The 13,731-nt window shown below is 44.5% G+C and overlaps 1 protein-coding gene across 6 annotated transcripts in view; it reads left to right on the top strand.

Annotated features, from left to right (window-relative positions):
* The window catches only part of LOC139280172 (zinc finger protein 420-like), a 69,570-nt gene that overhangs the window by 12,997 nt on the left and 42,842 nt on the right, over positions 1 to 13,731 (top strand). For 5 of the 6 annotated variants that reach the window (XM_070899734.1, XM_070899736.1, XM_070899733.1 and 2 more), the window contains 4 exons: positions 3,110 to 3,233; positions 6,152 to 6,423; positions 6,803 to 6,864; positions 10,450 to 10,724. In XM_070899734.1, the coding sequence (XP_070755835.1) occupies positions 3,110 to 3,233; positions 6,152 to 6,423; positions 6,803 to 6,864; positions 10,450 to 10,724 (733 nt within the window). Of the gene's footprint in view, positions 1 to 3,109; positions 3,234 to 6,151; positions 6,424 to 6,802; positions 6,865 to 10,449; positions 10,725 to 13,731 lie in introns of those variants that run through there. The other variant, XM_070899737.1, reaches the window with a different exon arrangement.

Raw genomic sequence — 13,731 nt, 5'->3', positions numbered from 1 at the left:
CTGAGTCCATGATCAGATCAGCCATGATCTTATTGAATGGTGGAGTAGGCTCGAGGGGCCGTATGACCTACTCCTGCTCCTATTTCTTATGTTCTTATATGTTGCAGAATTTGCAGCCATTCGGTTTTGAGAGTGATTGCCTCCCCTGCAGAATATTCATACACTGACAGTAATAGAGCAGGGGAATGGACGGGCAATTTCTTTTCCTGATGCACGAACTAACACACAGCAAGGAGCAAACATACTTAGTTCTACTCAGAACTAAGTAAATTTAGAGCTATTTGCTCCATGTGATAAACCTCAGTACAATGGAATCTTTTTGTTAAATGAGATTTATCAAAACACATATATAAATACTTACTTTAATCCATCTACTTAAGAGCAGCCTCCTTGTCACTTAGCCGACAGATTCAGATGTTTCTGACTCCTATACTCGTTCAAAATGGTTAGTTCTGCGTCAAAAAGCTTTGAAGGTGATGGTGATGAATACTTTCCATCTGGAAAAATTGTAACCGGAAGTACCCCCTGATACGTAAAAACATCTTTTACATAGAAACGTGGACATTTACAGCGCAATAGGAGGCCATTTCGGCCCATCGTGTCCGCGATGGCTGACAAAGAGCCACACGGCCCTTGGTCAGCAGCCTCAAAGGTTAAATGGCGGAGCAGACTCGAGGGGCCGTATGGCCTACTCCTGCTCCTATTTCTTATGTTCTTAATTTCCAGTTTATTTAAAGAGCAGTCTGCTGGAGAACTGGTACGTTGTGGAAAACAAGCATTGTGATGACATGGCAGGTCTGTGATTGGCTAGCAATCATATGTCCAGCAGAGAATCAGTATTGTTTCACAATCCTGGCTGGATCCCAGCCCTGTACTCCAGGACAGTCTGTCAACAAAATAAGGTCTTAATCAGCCAGGCCGCCACACTGCTTTACAGCCACAGACATTAAAATTCATTGACGCAAACATTCCTGTAACCGGTCAGTGAACGGCGCTGGCCGTTTGTGAGACCTTCCCTTGCCCGTTTAATCTCCATGATATTTTGCCTGGCAAGTTGCTGTAAGTGGGAGATGGAAACAGCACTGCGCCCTCTACAGAGCACCTGGGACCTGAGCAAGCAGGCCAAGCAACTGTGTATCTCCTTAACCAATCAATTTGAAGGATTGTGAAATTAACAGCGCAAGGTCTGAACAAGGCAGTGTAATTTAGAATGGTGAATTCAATTTGAAATCAAGTACAGAAAGAGAAATAAAGAGAGAGAAAGAAAGATAAGAGAGAAAAAAGTGATGAAGAAAAAGTTAAAAATAAAATTATTTAATTTTTTAATATCTCTAACAACAGTTACATTTTGAACTAGTGAGACTCCACACTTGTAATAGTTAATTTTCAGTGCCAAAGAGGTTGACTGGCAGTAATTAACACTTATCATATCATTGAAAGGGTACTTGGACTTGAAATGCCTTGACTTAACTTTATGTGGTGAGTTTACTTCATATCCACTGAGCAAATACAGCAACTTCACCCTACTCAATTCTTTTGAATGGGGAGCCAGACAGCGAGGGGTCTATCGAAGCTCATGGTGGAATGGCACATCTCTAACAGCATCATTTCGATTTCTGCGTTTTAAGTGCGCATCTGCCCTTGCCTGAAATTGCTGTGGCATTTGCACAACAGTGACTTCACTCCAAGGGCCCTAGAACGGCGCAGTCTCGACCTGGACGCCCGTTTTTCGCGCCACAAAGTGCACCTAAAAAAAACTTCCGTATTCTCCACCTCCCTGCAGGTCCTCTGGCCCTCGGCGCAGCGCAGCAGGAGCTGTAGGGGGCGGAGCCAGGTCCATGCGCTGAAAACAGTGCCGGGACCTCTGCACATGCGCGCTACAGTGGGCGCGCATGTGCAGTAGCTCCAGGCGCCCGAAACTGTGTGGGAGGGGCCGAAGCACGCAGACCCTAGTCCTGGCCCAATGGCCTCACTGGGGCTGCGTGAATAAGGCTCCTCCCACGGCCAGCTCCTGCTTCCTCCCGACCCGACTCGACTCCCGCTTCCCGCCCCCGCCTCCCTCTCCCCCCCCCCCTCCCCCCCGGACTGGACCCGACCCGACTCTCACTCCCACCCCCGACTCCCGCTCCCCCCCCATCTCCTTTCTCCCCCTCTCTTCCCCCCCCCCCCCTTCTCCCCATCGCTCCCCCCCCTCTCTCCCTCTACCCCCCTCCCCTCGCTGTCAGAAACACAGACACTGACAGACAGAGAATGAGAGACATACACAGACAGAGACACTGACAGAGACACACTGGGGGGGCATCCCAGCATGCTGTTGGAGGGCTCCCGGTGCTGCAGTCGGTAAGTAGAAAATGTTTTATTTTTTGATTTAAAAAAAAATGATTTCTTATTAATTTTTTTTGATTGATTTATTGGTTGATTTATTGATGTATTTATCATTTATTATTGATGATGCCTCTTTATTTGTAAAACTGAAGTGTTTAATGTTTGTAAACTTCCCTTTAAACCCCCCCCCCACCATTCCCTACGCCTGATTTGTAACCTGCGCCTGATTTTCTAAAGTGTAGACAAGGTTTTTTCGAGCGTACAAAAATCTTCACTTACTCCATTCTAAGTTAGTTTGGAGTAAGTTTTCACTGACGAAACTTTGAAAATAGGTGTAAGTGGCCGGACACACCCCCTTTTGAAAAGAAAATTCTGTTCCAAAGTGAAACTGTTCTAACTGACTAGAACTGGAGCAAACTAAATGACGAGAATTCCGATTTCTAAGATACTGCGTTCTACACCAGTTGCTCCTAAAAGTCAGGAGCAAATCATGTGGAAACTTGGGGCCCAAAAGTACGTCATTGGCTGTAAAGCGCTTTGAGATGTCCGGTGGTCGTGAAAAGCGCTATATAAATCCAAGTCTTTCTTAAATAACGGCGAGTGCTGTTAGCCCTGCCATTACTTTGACAACAATTTTTGGGTCATTAATTATCTTTTTTGTGTGTGGTTGCTGATTTATCAACTGGTGGTTGAGTTTTTGAAAATGTGCCCATTTTGTCTAACTACTATGAGATGTACATGCCTCTTTCCCTTTTTATTAAACAACCTCAATTTGTTCTTGTAGGAACTGATGCTTGATGGAAATATGAACTCAAGCCAGTCTGTGGAGATGCAAGCACCATCTCTGAGGGAGTTAACAAAAGACAGCAGCATTCCTCAAGAAAGCAGTGGTGAAAATGCTAACTCGTGTAAGTAAATCTTCAGTTTGGATAATTGGAGTATTAAATTGAGTTCAGTTTTTGTTACATCATTAGGATTTTTAAAAAATCTCCATAATTAAGGTCTTCCTTCTCATGTGCATCCCGAGTGCAAAACTACTACAGGTATCCAAAACGCTCAAATACAGACAGGCAGGAAAAGCTACTAATCACGAACGAGCAACCCAGTAATCAATTAAATCGCTCAAAGTTTTCTTTCAGCACCCCTGGGTGAATGCTGCCAGGATCAGCAGCCCAACCTGTTTTGAGACACTTTTATTCAGTCCAGGATTATATCTGCATCTACTTTGACACTTACTTACAATTTAAATAACCAACTGAGCATAGTCTACTGGAGTGAGGATTGATGTGAAGCAGTCATTTAAAATATGTGTTATGTCCTAGGACTTGGGAAGATAGGAACAGGAGTAGGCCATTCATCCCTTCAAGTCTGTTCTGCCATTTAATTAGATCATGACTGATCTGTATCTTAACTCCATCTACCCGCCTGGGTTTCGTAACCAAAGATTTTGTTTTTACCTTTGGTTAAAGACTTCACCTGAATCTGCTGACAGCCCTATTCTCCCACCTTTTACCCATATATATCCTGTTAAAAATGTTCTCTTGCAATATGTTATTACAGGTGCAGCATCGAAAATCCGGAATCTGGAATGATCCTGACTCCGAACGATCGATGGCAGCGTCGTCCAGAATCCGTAAAATGTTCCGGAATCCGGACCCGCTGATGCTGCCGACCTCGGGGGGGCCCCACTGCTGTCCGAACTCTGGATCGCCTCGCCACTGCCCGCCTCGTCCCACCGCCGCTGCCCTTACCTCGGGCCTCTTTGCCGGCCCGCCCGAACACCTCCTCAGCGGGGCCCCGGCCGGCTCGAACACATCCTCGGCGGGGCCCTCTCTCTTTGGCGGGGTCCTGCCCCCGTCTTTTTGTCGTTCCGAAATCCGGAAACACCCGAACCTGGGCTCGGGTGTTTCCGGATTTGTGACGTCGGAAACACGTTCGAAAGTACGGAAAAACACGAACTCCGGAACGGCCTAGGTCCCGAAGGTTCCGCATTTTAGGTGCTGCGCCTGTACAAATATTAGATCTGTGAGTTCTGTATCTTTGAGTATCCACAAGCTGCATAATATTTTTACTTTGTGTCAGTCGCATGATGTATTGCTTTAGTACATTTGTGCTGGTCCAGTGGTGAGTGAAATGTTACGTGTTTAAGCTGCAGCAGGATCGCAATAAACATCCGAAACTGTATCACAGGTCCCTCACTACATGTAAGCAGCACCACACAAATGGATACTTTATTTGTAATTACTGCATATCCTGCTTTTCCTCTTTAATCTGTCTCCCGAAACTGTTAATTTCCACATGGTATTTGTAGTAGCAAAATATGGCTCAGGCTCTAAAAAGAAGGACTTGCATTTATATAGCGCTGTTCACAACATCCCAAAGCGCTTTGCAGCCAATGAAGTATTTTTGAAGTGTAGTCACTGTTGTAATGTAATAAACACAGCAGCCAATTTGCGCACAGCAAGTTCCCACAAACCGCAATGTGATAATGACCAGATAATCTGTTTTTGTGATGTTGATTGAGGGATAAATATTGACCAGGACATTGGGAATAATGCCCCTGCGCTTCTAAATAGTGTCATGGGATCTTTTACGTCCATCTGGGAGAGCTGTACTAATGTCCCATGCGAAAGACGGCACCACTGTACTGCATTGGAGAGTCAGCCTGGATTTTTGTGCTCATGTCTCTGGACTGGGATTTCAACCCATAAACTTCCGACTCAGAGGCGAGAGTGCTATTAACTGAGCCACAGTAGGCATTCCAGTTTTAATGGAGGTGCCCCTTGAGTTTAAGCCGATATGTAATTTATGACTATTTCTGTGCAGGTTAAATCAACAGATTTCTTTATAAAAGCAAAACACTGTGGATGCTGGAAATCATAAATAAAAACAGAAAATGCTGGAAATACTCAGCAGGTCAGGCAGCATCTCTGGAGAGAGAAACAGAGTTAATGTTTCAGGTGAAAGACCTTTCGTCGGAACATCTTGGGGCCAAAATTGCCCTCCGCCCGAAGCAGGACATTTCATGGGCGGACAATCCGGGGAAATTCAGCTCTTTGTTTTTTTTTGGAGCGGGCGCGGATGTGGTGTCATCATCGGGCGGGTGGTTCGGAGCAGCTGTGGTCAGAGGGGCGGAACTGTGGGCGGGTTGGAGCGGCTGTCGCTTCGAGTCATCAGCGCCGTGCTGAAGCGTCACAATGTCCCTCCCCTTAATTTAAAGGTGAGGGCCGCTGCGAACTCTGCAGCCACTTTAGTGGCACACATGGGCCATCAGAGAGGGTTTCGGTCGGGCCAGTGGCCCGATACCCAAGAAGGGGTGCTGGACTGCCTGTTGGCAGCCCGGCCTAACCCGTGGCCACCATTTTCGGAGCAACGTAGCAGTCGGCCGACAATTAAAATAAAATGGCAGCCGCGGAAGTGCGCCCTCCCCCCTTTAAGGGCGGACGCGCCGCCCAGCCGCAAGTAGCTTCCCACCGGGAAAAGCTGTCAGTGTCATCGACCGGCAGCCGATCCGCTCCTGCGGGGCAATTTCCCACACGGGGTGGAAAGGTGGTCGCTGCCTGTCAACGGGCGGCAACACGGGCGGAGCAGAGACATTTTCCACTGGGAAAATCCACGAGGGCAATTTTCAAAATGACGGCTCCTCCACACCGACCGAGCGGTGACTGCTTACCGACCCGTGGCCACCTCTTTGAGGCGGTCACGGCTCTTATAGAAAGGGGGAATTTCGGCCCTTTTATCTTTACATTTGGTTAAAAGTTTGTTATTTAGTTCTTGCTCAGAAGCTCCTTCGTAAGGTAAAGTTTTTTTTTTCTGTTTTTCTTAGTCTGTGAAGACAGTCAGGAATATTTTGGGAGTGGCTGCTTTGTTCATGGGCCACCTATGTTTGTCATGGACACACCTGTTGAGGTTGACACCCCTTCGAGAGCATTTTACACCATTCCCCATGGGCTTGCAGTGGGACCATCGGGAAATCGAGAGGGAGGGCTTGGAGTTTGGTGCACTGCGAAGACCATACCTAAAGGGGTCCTATTTGGACCGTACGAAGGCCAGATTGCAGTTGACCAAGGTTCTATGGAAAAGCGATATTCCCAGCTGGTATGTATAGTTTCCTCTTGTTAATATTTTTATTATTGCTAATTCCCCATCTCCCTCCAATAGAAACTTTTCATCCGCAAACATGTTTCTTTGGCTGGTAGAGTGCCAATGAGCTTGATGCATTATGATGGCCGTTTTATTCAGCAGCAGCTCATAAGCAATGAACAGAATGCGTGCAGTAAGCAGCCAGATGTTGCTTTTGAAATTGAATGATGTTTTATATATTATGGTCATTTGGTTAAGCTAAAGACTTGTTTTGTCAAGGCCAGGAACTCCTACCATGTTCATTATAAAAAGCGCCCGAGATACATTATGTTCTTCAAAGCGTATATCTTCCATTATAAATACATCGGTACAAAAAGCAATTTTCAATTCACAGGTGCAGGAGAGAAATTTGGTCAAACCAGGAGCCTTTGATGAATCTAAATCCAACTGGATGAGGTGAGTTGTCAGTTAGTCCCTCTATCACACAGTCCATTTAATGCTTTGTTTTGTAGTTGCAATTTTCTGCTTATTGTCCCAGAAATAATATGGATTTTCCCAAAAGCATGATCTCCATTTTTACATCTCTAGTTGTATTGCTCTAGGGGAGAGTATATTTCTTGACTTTACTGAGTAACTGTTGTGAGTTGCTGGTTTATTCTGCTTTTCGCTTAAATTTTCCAAAGATAAACAGTGTTAACTTCAGCCCATAAATATGTTCACAGCTGCCTTTAAATTCTGCTAGATTTGATAAATATTCCTCTTTTTTTTCTTCTGCAATTTTCTACCCTTCCCTCTTCTAAAGATGTTGATTTCTTTCTGGTTGTTGGCCAGTACCTCACCCACGTGACCATTATGAATGTGCAAGTCTTGAAAGTAGTGCGTCCACAATCATTGGGAGCCAATCACAATTCAGCGCAACCCTGTCCTAACCCAGTGTGCACACGCACCATTCTAGGAGTGAGTCAGTGGCAACCTTTGTCAACTTTCCTTTCTCTAATCTAGAGACTTTTTTTAATTTCAAAATATACTTTATTCATAAAAAAAATCTGTACAGTACATTCAAAGGCATTTCAGTACCTTTAGCTGCGGTCAGCAATCCCATACACTATTATTTGGGTGCTGACGACAGTTCCGTTCGTTACATTTCCTTGTTTTCCAGTTCAAGTGCAATTCGGTCCAATACGGGATACCTTGTAGTACATGCAAACAAATTACATTTCATGTGTCACTATACAGTCTCTAATCTAGAGACACTCAGACCAATGGTAGCACCCCACAGATGCCCCTGCTTATATCAGAAAGCTTGGCACGAACCAGGGATTGAATCACAAACTTTACAGTTTTATGGCTCAGCTGCTCACTAGAAAGACTTCACAAATCTTTGAAGAAGTAATTAAAAAAAAATATATTTTTTATAAATGCTGGAAGACCAGCATGTATTGCCCATCCCTAATTGCCGTTGAGAAGGTGGTGGTGCGCTGCCTTAGAATGATAGAAATTTACAGCATGGAAGGAGGCCGTTTCGGCCTATTGTGTTCGTGCCGTCCGACTAAGAGCTATCCAGCCTAATCCCACTTTCCAACTCTTGGTCCGTAGCCTTGTAGGTTAGGGCACTTCAAATGCCTTCTTGAACTACTGCAGTCCATGATTTTTTGTCGCAGTTTGGTACAACAGAGGGCATTTAAGAGTGAACATATAGGCCAGACCGGGTAAGGATGGCAGCTTTCCTTCATGGACATCAATGAACCAGATGGGTTTTTATGACAATCCGGTAGTGTTATGGTCACCATTACTGATACTAGCTTTTTATTCTAGTTGTATTTAATTAAATTTTCCAGCTGCCGTAGTGGGATTTGAACTCACATCTCCAGATCATCGGTCCAGACCTCTGGATTACAAGTCAAGTAACATAACCACTGTGCTACTGTCGCCTCTGTAGTAACAGTCTTATTGTTTAATTAATAAAAATGAAGTTCTACTTTTTAATAGCAACTGTGGTTTCAGTGGTGGCATGCATTTCAAGTTCACACCTGTAATGTGTTCGCTTCATGGGTTCTTTGCTTAAGAATTCATAGCAACATATTGCTATTTAGAACTAGTTAGTTTATTAGCAAAAGGTTTGACAATCACACTACACATTACAAGTTCACCCACCAGGCTCATAACCACATACCTCATCGTGGATCCCCGAACGCAACTGGCTGGGGTTTTATTGAGTCTTGTGAACATCACGTGACTGGCTAAGCCACTCCCAACTCAACAGCTCTACAACTATTTTAAACTAAACTTTAAATCAAATGCCCCCTTTTGGCAAGGGCACTACAACCCATAAATTTAAAAATTAAAGTTCAAAGGAAACATAGCTCCAATTAAAATTTGGTTGCCGGGTGTAATGATACACTCCAGTCCCTTCGGTGCCCACCCCTTGTGGAAGGCCGCGAGCGTACCAGTGGACACCATGTGCTCCATCTCCAGGGACACCCTGGCGCGAACATAGCCACGGAAGAGAGGCAGATAGTTGGGCTGAACGACCCCCTCGACCGCCCGCTGCCTGGACCGGTTAATGGCCACCTTGGCCAGGCCCAGGAGCAGTCCTACAAGGAGGCCCTCCGACCTACCCGCTCCCCTTTGCACCGGGTGCCCACCAACAGCTCTATAGGTGCGTACATTACAATGCCTGACCAAGTTTTTATTCTCAGCAATTTGGTAGGAAAATAGTTGAGAGTAAGGTTGGTGCATCCCCTACGAACAGGAGGGAAAAGGGGAGGGAGAGTCATACCTCAACTGCTCTTAACACAATTCCTGTCACCCTGCTGAGGCCAAGGAATAGTGAGGAGCTCACTGGCTCCACCTTGTCAGCTGCAGATGGTATGATTTTTTAAAAAAATGTTGGCATTTTGATCCCGAACCAGGCCAGCCCACACAGCACTGTACTGGTGTACTTGGGTCTTGTCATGCTTAGTAAGTTATTTACATATTGTTGCAGCCTCCAGTAGCCAAATTATTGTTGCACCATGAATTCACCAAGCGTACCAACAGACTTTTCATTGATTATTTTCTTCCCATTTCCCTGCTGAAGAAAAGGAGCAGGTAAGATTTTCAGCTCCTCGTATCTAAATAACAAGCCTCTCGTTATTATGTCAAAAGCAAAATACTGCAGATGTTGGAACCTGAAATAAAAATAGAAAATGTTGGAAGATCAGGCCACCTTCTTGCACTTTACAGCCTTCTGGACTCAACATCGAGTTCAACAATTTCAGAGTGTAACCTCTGCCCATCTTTGGCTCCCTTTCCCCACCCACCCAACCCCCATCTTATGTTTTTTTTCTCTTTGTCTCCAATGGCAGCTGGTCATTACTCTGCCATTCACACCCTATCTAGACTATCCTTTTTCTAACTCCGACCATTACCATTTCAATTCGGCCCATCGTCTCTTTTGTCTCTCTAATCTCTCCTGCCTTCCACCCGATCACAGATCTTCCCTTTTGTTCTTTCTTCCCCTCCCCCTTTCAGTGCTCCTTAAAAATCAGTTCTTTCCGAACATTTGCCAGCACTGATGAAGGGTCATCGATCTGAAATGTTAACTGTTTTTCTCTCCACAGATGCTGCCTGACCCACTGAGATTTCCAGCATTTTCTGTTTTTATCTCGTTATTATGTGTTTGTTGGGTAAATGTTAGTCAAAAAAATAACCGCACTTGCACAGCAGGTAGTGTAATGTATGCACTTGAGTATGTTCACAGGTTTGTAGAGCTGTTGCAATGTGAATGGCTTAGCCAGTCACGTGATGTTCACGAGACTCAGTTGGGTCTAGTTGTGAGCCTAGTGGATGAACTGGTAATGTGTAGTGTGATTGTTAAACGTTTGTTAATAAACCAACTAATTCTTAATAACAATGTGTTGCTATGAATTCTTAAGCAAAGAACCCATGAAGCAAATACATTACAAGTAGATTATAAAACAGGTAGAATAGTGTTCTGATGACCAGAGGAAACATTGAAATGTGACCCATGTGATATAAAAAAATCTGTACTTTATCCAGGTTTGTGAATCTTGCCAAGACACCAGAAGAGAAAAATCTGACCCTTTCCCAGTGTAGTGGAAAGATCTATTACAGAGTGAGTCGCTCAATTGAACCAGCGCATGAACTGTTCATCTGGCATGGGCATGATGAAGTAAACAGGCCTATGCATGAAAGGAGACCACTCACAGGGATACATGGAAATGTTTGCACTTACAGCAGAATACAGGTGGCTGGGAAATATTCTGTGCAACAGATACAACAAGGAATAAAAACTGAGGAAGAGACAGACCAAGGTGGGTGAAAAAAGTTGTCCCTGATTTCCTTTCTTATCTTGTCATAATTTTCTCATTTTTAAAATTGTATTCTCTAACTTTTGAACCCTTCACCATAATGAATTGGTTGCCGACATTAGTTTTGCCAATTCACTTCATAATCTCAAAAACTTTCAATTCTATAGAACCTCTGTTATTTTAATCTTTCTCCGTAACTTGCATTCCTGAGACCCAGAATCATCTTTGTTGCCTGTCTCCGTTCTCCCTTGAGCAATAATACATTCCCCATGGAGACCAGAACTGCACACGATAATCCAGATGAGATCTGATTAACACTTTATAAAGTAAAAATAATCATCTTTAGATTTATACTCCCATCACCCTACAACCGAGTATCTTACTTTTTAAAATTAAGGAATATTGCTCACCAATGTTCCTTTTAACTTTTCTGTGAGGTCCATTTCAAATACCGCGCATGTGCGGTTTTTCCCATTTAACAGCCAGTGAGCCAGCTCCAGAGCACTGCGTGGCCATGCAGCTTAAAGGGAACATTGTTGCTGCAATTGTATAGATTTATCTGCTATAGATCTCTTCTGATCAGCACGCTGTTTCATTTACCACATACTCTTTTGATTCCTTGATCCAATAATAATTATTTTACACCTTTCTAAATTAAACTGTATCAACCCCTCCCAAGGCCTAGTTACTTAAAAGGTCAAAATCTTTATGAATCTGATTGCATTGGTCCTCATTATTTTCCCTGTGTTACCATGCTGGTAGTGAGAGACCACAAGTTTAACATAACCAGAAAAAGAACTAAAGGGATAGATAAAAAGGAATAGAGGATAGGAAGGGCCCATTTCCCTTAGCAGAGAGATCAATAACCAGGGGACATAGATTTAAAGAGATTGGTAGAAGGATTAGAGGGATGTTGAAAACTTTTTTCACCCAGAGGGTGAAACTCACCTGGAACTCACTGCCTGAAAGGGCGGAAGAGGCAGAAACCCTCATCGCGTTTAAAAAGTACTTGGATATGCACTTGAAGTGCTGTAACCTACAGGACTGCGGACCAAGAGCTGGAAAGTGGGAGTAGGCTGCATAGTTCTTTTCTGGCCAGCATGGACACGATGGGCTGAAGGGCCTCCTTCTGTGCTGTAAACTTCCATGTTTCTATCAGGGGAAGTTAGAAAAAAGGTCATAGATTGCATTATACATAGAAGTTACAAATGGAAATGGGCCATTCAACTTATCCAGTTTGTGCAGTTTAGTCTCCATGCGAGTATATAGTCATACTCATATTCACCCACCCTGTTGCCATATCCAGTCTAATCTGAAACCCTTCTTGGAGACCTCTTACTTACTGGAAACAGTCTACCTTGTCCCATCCTTTCAGGATTGTAAATACTTAGATTGCCCCATAATCTGCATTAATATAATAAACAAATATCTAATTTTTCAAGTCTTTGTATTTGTACTTCCTCATATCTGGCATCATCCTAGTGAAGCTGCATTGTACTCTCTAAAACTTCAATATCCTTAGTGTGGAGACCAAGGGGCCAAAGTTGCCCCTCTCTTTAAGGTAGAGGCGGTAATGGAGCAGTAAGGCCTTTCCAACCGGGGCCAGGTGGATGGGCTGACCCATCCAAAATTGCCCCCGGGTCGGGAGCGGTGGAAACAGGTTTCCGCTCCACCCGTGTTCCTGCCCCGTTGGGCATGCGCCAACCCCTTACCGCCCGGCGGTGACTCCTTCCCACCCCGGCGGGAAGCTGCCAGTGGCTTGGTAGCGCGTCTGCCCTTAAAGGAGAGGGCACACCGCTGCGGCTACTATTATACTTTAATTGTCGGCCGACTCTGAAATTGGCCCGACATGGTGGCCACGGGTTCGGCATGGCCGCCAACAGGCAGCCCGATACCCCCTCTTGGGTACTGGGCCACTGGCCCGGCTGAAAACCTGACTGGTGGTCCAATGGGCACCACTAAAATGGCTGCAGAGCTCACAGCGGCCCTCCTCTTTAACTGACCCAGCACTTCCGTGTCGCGCTGATGACACCACTCGCCTTCCTCCCCGCTACCAAAGCACTTCCCCGCCCCAAACACCACCCGGACAAATAAAAACATTTCAAGAGGCCAATTTCCCTCTATTCCCCGCCCCCACGGATTCGAGCGGCGAGTATTCATTTCATTTGAATTATCCTCCCCGTTTGGGGCGGAGGGCAATTTTGGCCCCCAATACTGCACACAATACTCTGACTGAGGTCTTAAGGTTTTATATCGGTTCACCGTTACCTCTTGGCTTTAATATTCAGTTCTGCTTCTGATTAAACCTAGAATTCCATTATATTTTTTATGGTCTCATTAACTTGAGGTGTGGCCTTTAATGTCCCATGAACCTGTACCACCAAATCCCTCTGCTCTTCCACAAACTCTAGCCTACTTCCATTTAGAGCAAGATTACTGCTTTTATTATTTAGCAAAGTGCATCACCTCACGCTTACTGACATTGAATTCCATCTGCCACTTTTTAGCCCATTTCCCCCATCTTATCAATAGCACTTTCCTACATTACAATAGTGACTACACTTCAAAAGTACTTCATTGGTTGTAAAGCGCTTTGGGACATCCTGGGGTCGTGAAAAGCACCATATAAATGCAAGTCGTTCATTTGCAGTTTCCTTTGGTTTTCTAAATAATGAACTACACCTATTTTTTGGTATCATCTGGAAATTTTGACACCATTCCTTCTTGACCTATATCCATTGATGGACACTGAACAGAATTAGTCCCAGAACTGAACCCTATGGGACACCATTGTCCATTTCCGACCTCTGTAGAAAAACTGCCTCCTACTCTCTGTTTACTCCCTTCTAACCAATTTTTAATCCAGTTTGCTATCCTCTTTCTAATTCTGTACTCGTTACATAGAGTGTGGTTCGAATTCAGAATCCTCTACCACAAACTGTTGTTGAAGTATAAATGGTTGAAAAAGGGAATTAGATTATTACTTGTAAAAAAGGAGAAACACAAAAGG

Source organism: Pristiophorus japonicus, chromosome 14 (genome assembly GCF_044704955.1).
Source record: "Pristiophorus japonicus isolate sPriJap1 chromosome 14, sPriJap1.hap1, whole genome shotgun sequence".
NCBI classification, from domain to species: Eukaryota; Metazoa; Chordata; class Chondrichthyes; family Pristiophoridae; genus Pristiophorus; species Pristiophorus japonicus.
The sequence above is the reverse complement of the archived record's forward strand: the minus strand, read 5'-3'. Positions and strand labels throughout refer to the sequence as shown.